Genomic DNA, 6,106 nt, shown 5'->3' with positions numbered 1-6,106 from the left:
ATATAATAAAAGCTAATATAGAACGCCTGGCTTACCCTCTGCTGCTGGAAGCAACAAACATACAGACGCTCTGTCTCTCGCATAACAAACTCAACGATGTGTTCGTCTTTATATAAATTAAAATATATTTTTCTTCTTTTTTTTGTTTTTGTTTGTTTTATTTTGTTTTTTTTTATTTTTGTTTGTTTGTTTTTGTTTTTTTTTCTCGGGCGTTTGTTGTTTTTTGTGGTTTTCTTTCATTTTTTTCCCTTTCTGCTTTTTTTCTCTGCTCTTGGTTTTGTGTTTTTGTTCTTTTTTGTTTGTTTGTTTGTCTGTTTGTTTTGTTTGTTTGTTTGTTTGTTTGTTTAACTTTCCTCTTTTTTTCTCGTGTTTGTGTTTTTGTTTGTTTCTTTGATTCGCCTCCCTCCTGTGTCTCTAGTCTCCATCGGTGTTTTTACTTCTGCTGCTGTCACTGCTGCTGCTGCTGCTGCTGCTATTCCTGCCGCTGCTGTTGCTGCTACTGCTGCTATCGCTATTGCTATTTCTTTGCTGCTGCTGCTGCTGCTGCTGCTGCTGTTTTTTCAGGTCTATGGTGGACTGGCACGTGCCTTATTTGCCTTTTCTGCGGGAGCTGTTGATCGATGGAAATTTGATTTCTCTGTTATCGCGTTTGCTGCTCTCCGTTGTTGAGCTGCCTCGGCTAGAAAGGTACTCCTTTTTCTGCTGCGAATACGTGAAATATATAAAATAAATACAAAATATAAAACAGGAAACTCTGCAGCATCATTCTCAGGTGTATATACAGCTCAACTTTGCTGTATTTTAGAGGAAATTCACCTTTTTCAGCTCTGAAGCATTCAAAAGAAAACAGCACCGCAGCACGAGATGCTCTGTTCATGTATTTGTATTGTTGTATTTGTTCTGTATTGTTTTCTGTATTTTTTTCTTTTTGTTTGTTTTGTAGAGGTGTATTTGTTTTATATTGTTTTATTCATTTATATCGTTTCTGTATTTGCATGATTTCATAGTTTCTGCTTTCTATCGCTGTTACGTTCATCCCGTTCCTTTTATTTATATTGTTTTTTAATTTATATTGAATTTATATTTATATTATTTTATTTATTTATATTATTTCTATATTTTTATTGTTTTATATACTTTTTATTTTCAGGGTTGACGCGGCGTGCACAAAACTGCGCCCCGCTGAGGATGATATAGCGCTGCAGGACGAAGCCCTACAGGCTGCCGTTTGCCGTTCTTCTCTTAAGTAATATTTTATTTATTTTTTTTAATTATTTGTTTTAAATTTAATGAATTTATATATAAATAAATCCTTTTCTTGGTTTGTTTCAAACAGACTTGTATAGATTTATGTTCAGGGTTTGCGTTTGTTTTGCTTGCACTGTCTTCTGTTCTTTCGCTTAGGTTGAAATACTGTTGTGGCGGTGCATCGCTGTTTTTTTTTTCATGTTTTGTTTCTGTTTCTCAGGTGTATAGACATCTCCTGCACGCCACTGGCAGACTCGCTGACCCCCAGCTCTTCTATTTGCCTCTGCTTTCGGCCTCAGTACCAACGGGGCCCTGAGGGGGAGCGTTGCGTGCTGCTTCGGATGGATAGCAGCAGCAGCTAGCACTATATAAAACAGAGAAATAAAACATAATAATATTGTGTTTTATATACACATAAATAGAAACCTTGAAACGACACAACTCATAACCTATGGAGGCTTCTTTGTCTGCCTCCCGCCTATTCAATTCTTTTGCTGCTGCGCAGCAGCAGCACCTGCACTAAACACTACATCAGCAGCGGCACCGCATATGCTCACAAGGAAAAGCAGATAAATAATTAAATAAATAATCCTAGATCGAAGTAATCGACTGCAAAGCATCTGCTGCTGCTGCGGGTGCTCGCTGATCTACAGGCTGGTTGCTGGGGTTTCGGGTTTCTGTGTGCGTGTTTCAAGGAAAGCTGCCGCTGTTACGAGGGGTTTCGTTTTGCTTAGCCACCAGTAGCTCTGCTTTCTCAGTATAAAACAGCAAATATCCAGAGACAAAAATAAAAAGAAATGGGAATGAAAGACATTAGGACAGACCGTTGAGAGTTGATGAAGAGGAAGAAACCCAACAGAAACGAAACTTGAATTTGCAGCTTTCCCCGCAAGGGGGGAAATGCAGCATAGTTTCAAGTAATATTTCTGTGAAAAAAGACTAGAACAAAGTGTAATTTTGTATTATTTTCTTTTTTATAAGTTTTAATTTATTTACTTTCTCTTGGAAAGCTTGCTGCGTACGGCCTGAGCCCTCTGCTTCCTGGCCACCATCAACTTGAATCGCTCAAAGTCTGTCAGCGCCGCGCGCCGCTGCTTCGCGATCCTCCTCTTTCCCCAGGCTGTTTCGTTGAATTTCTTTATTACATCATCTTTTTCAAGAGCTTTACGCAGAGTTACAGAGCGAACGCCGTGAGGAATCTTCAAACGCATATCCGTCAGCGCCACACGACGAATGGGAATCGACTGACGCTTCACTCTGAAACAAACACACACAAACAACAAAATACTTGTAAATATATCAGAAACTTTCAAATATCATGTTTTATCATGCGAAACGGATGAGATCGTACACAGAAACAAAGGAAAACAAGCAACGCCAACATTTATCTATTCAATCGGCGCAGCGCTTCTACTATTCGTCTTTAATGGCCTTGAACACCCTTTTTGATATCTAATGTTCATGTAAATACGTTTCTGCAAACAATGCAGTTTATATAAAGTTCAGCATGCATGCAGGCACCCAGAAACTCAGATCCGTGCAGCAACTGCTTTCGTTCAGCTTACCCTGTTACGCCGGCCCCATCAACGAGGACACGGTTGAGGTTGATGATGTCCACGACGAAGCAGAGCTGAGCCCAAAAGAAAAACAAACAAAAACTTAAAATTAAAAAACAATCAATCAAAATGCAAAGCATGAGGAACACAGATAGCAGCTGCAGAGATATCATGGACGCAACCACCGCCTTCGTTTCAGCATTTATGAGCATGCGCGGACAGTAATTGAGAAAAAAAACTTGTAGGAAAAAACATAATTCCGAATTTAAAAGGGAAACACTGCTGGGTTTAAACAGAAAGAGTATTCGGTGAAGCCTCAAATGTCTTCGACACAGCCGGCTGCCTCCTCCCCACCGCAGGAAGCACAAAGGACAGTATANTGAAGCCTCAAATGTCTTCGACACAGCCGGCTGCCTCCTCCCCACCGCAGGAAGCACAAAGGACAGTATAAACGGTATCTATCGACTATGAAAGCCTCACAATACTATAGCAAGTGCCCTGAGTTTACGTGTATTCAGGAAAAAACAGAGCTTTCCCTGTTATACTGTTCAACGCCACGGATCTGCATGCAGCGCCACTGCGAGTAGCGTGCACCGCAACTACCCCAAAGCCGTGCATTAGGAACGAATCGTAGGCTCTCAACAATAGAAATTTCATCTAAACGTTTTATCTTGTTTAAATATGCAGTAGGTGGTCGAAAGAAGACAACTAGGGAGCCTATTCAGCCCCCCACACGCACATGCGTCGGTATCACCCGCATAGAAACGGTAAGGAAGAAGGACAAACATCCCGATGATAACATAAGATCAGAAAAGAAGAGCAGTAGAGAACACGGCTAGAAGGGAAAAGCAATATTTTCAAGTCTCTGAGCTCACCTTGCCTTCGTCAGGACCGTACTGCACCACGCACAGGCGGCCAGGCTCAATGAACCGCTGAAAGAGCGCCATTTCCGCCTAGCTTTGTTCTTGAACAACAAAAACTAAACCAATTTATACACCGCCGGCAGTTTTCAGGTCTGCGTTCTCCACAACCTGCGAAATGCTTCACCGGCAGGCCCCGTTGCCTCCCCCCAACCTCAACAAGCCCTAGCGGATCCAAGCCCCACGCATGCAGCCCCAACAACTCAAGGAATATTTATTTAAATTTCCTTTTCCAATCCATTTAAATTAAAAATAGGAAAAGCTACGTGCTAAAAAATGTGGTCGTTTACGCCTTATAAACATCGTGGGCGGGTCTTCTGCACTGTAGCCTCACTGCAGCTTCGTGAGGAGGGTCGTCAATGTTATGGAGCGCCGTGAGCTGCAACGAAGTCAAAACTGTTGTTTTTAAGGCCTCTCAAAGGGCATAAGTATATATATATATATATATACATATATATATATATATATTTATATATATACTATATACATTCGCCCGCATGCCCCTCCTGGGAGCAGATGAAGAAGGACCTGATGTTGTCGGCTAGCGCGGTGAGTGTAGCAACCGACCTGCATCTTACTCGGCCTCCCTCGCGAGATGCATCAGATCCATATTGCTTGATAAAAGTACTGCCGAGAAGCAGGCGACATCTGAGGCTGGTAGGGAGCGGAGGCGGTTTTCTTTGGACAGCAACGCATCCTGCTGCAACCAAATTCTGCAAGCCGGCCCCACCTGCAAGCACAACAAATTGCACGTTGCCACGTGCGCTAAGCAGGTAGGCGGGTAGTAAAAGCTTAGAGGCCCTCTATAGACAACTTCGACGAAATTACAGAAGCAGGCACTAGCTCCGCGCATACTGCTGCCGCCGCCGCTGCCGGCCCATGGTTCGTGCGGATAGACCCGCTCGCAAAACTGCTTGGCTACGGGAGCCTCAGCTGTTCGGCTGTTCTGCTCCGGACACCCCAACGTAGCTCAATATATGCGCAGCGTTGCTGCCACCAGGCGGCATCAGTCCGCAGGTGGACAGTGTTCAGAGCAGCCACATGGTGTCAGCTTTACAGAGCAAGCTGTAGGCAGGGGAAGAAAAATTCTCGCGAGAAAGTCGGTGACTGGGGCGCTGCGCAGGCCGCAATTACAGTCGTATTTTGTGAGTCGCTGATGGGTAACAGATGCGCCTGACAAATTTCTTCGGAGAAGAGGTTCTCAGAAACCCATTCGAGTTTTCGATCAGATGATAATGTAACAAGAACACTCTGTGGCATCGCCGAGTCGTTCTAAGTGCATCCAGAATCTCCACCCTCTCCATTTGCTCCTCGCAATGCTGCCTTTCTTGCTTTGCGTGGAGATGTCGCAGAAACTTCGGTGACCCACCGGGCCATTAGAAAGCCCCCACATCGATAGTATGGTATCATTGCCAGGTGGGTGCAAAGTCTTCGATGTAAGCAGCACGCTAATAGGGGGGCAACAGCAAAGGCATATATCGTACGAATGGCTAGCCCTTCGTCGGGCTTCCAACTCGCCAGGATCGGAAAACGGCTTCTGTATGCAGTTTGTGACTTTCCAATATCTGGCTTTCTCTTGCGTGCCCCGTGCATATCTGAGCTGGTCCCGCTTATTTATGAAGGTCGGTCGTTGCGGAAGTGCCAAGCTTGTTGGCACCAACCAGCACCAACTTCGGGTCAGAAAACTGTGGTACCTGGTAGGCATGGAAAGCGAGGAAAAGTGGTTCGAAGCGTGCACAGTTGTATTATAAAGCCGTCCAACGGGAGAACAGAATATCTAAAATGTTTTAATAGCAGAACGCCTTCATAACATATTCGTGCAACACCAAGTACCCCAGCAGTGGAGGTGGTCTCAGATGCCCCTACCTGCCCGTCTTAACCGTGGGGCGTAACCTGCCCCATTAGGGCGAGTAGCGCCTCACCGCGCTGAGGCTGGGCCTCGATCTGAAACCGGGAGGGTCGTGAGCCGCGATCAAATAAAACACTTGAGATCGTAGCTACCAGAAAAGCGGCGACAATGCCTGGAGTCTCCAGGCATTCTTGATACAGCGGTAGAAGGGCGAGGAGGCAGCCTGTCATGAGTTCAGTTGTAACGCTTTCTGATGCAACTCTTGCTGCCAGGCAGACGTGTATGCAGAACATACCCTAGCATCTTTTGGTGCGTACACTACCGGTACATCCAGCTGTAAAACACTAACTTGGGGATCAGTTGCCAGCTAACGCTTAGTGAAAGCATATGCGCCTGCATAAGCCAGAACCTGCTACAATTCCAGTAAGCACAGTCGTCGGTGCATGCATTCGAACCGATGGGTCCTGAATTGCAGCAGTGTACGCAATGGATTAAGTCCTAAGCCGGGGATGTTTTGTGAAAGTTTTCACGGA

The 6,106-nt window shown here is 44.7% G+C and overlaps 1 protein-coding gene across 1 annotated transcript; it reads right to left on the bottom strand.

Moving 5' to 3' along the window:
* Window positions 1–2,240: 2,240 nt before the first annotated feature.
* EMH_0059750 (60S ribosomal protein L14, putative) lies at window positions 2,241–3,751 on the bottom strand (the record flags this gene model as incomplete). The annotated part of the gene is made up of 3 exons (XM_013497714.1): window positions 2,241–2,505; window positions 2,814–2,878; window positions 3,680–3,751. 3 exons carry the CDS (start codon window positions 3,749–3,751, stop codon window positions 2,241–2,243), a joined length of 402 nt encoding a protein of 133 aa, XP_013353168.1.
* Window positions 3,752–6,106: the final 2,355 nt, after the last annotated feature.

This window comes from Eimeria mitis, genomic scaffold, assembly GCF_000499745.2.
Source record: "Eimeria mitis Houghton genomic scaffold, Emh_scaff2870, whole genome shotgun sequence".
NCBI classification, from domain to species: Eukaryota; Apicomplexa; class Conoidasida; order Eucoccidiorida; family Eimeriidae; genus Eimeria; species Eimeria mitis.
The sequence above is the reverse complement of the archived record's forward strand: the minus strand, read 5'-3'. Positions and strand labels throughout refer to the sequence as shown.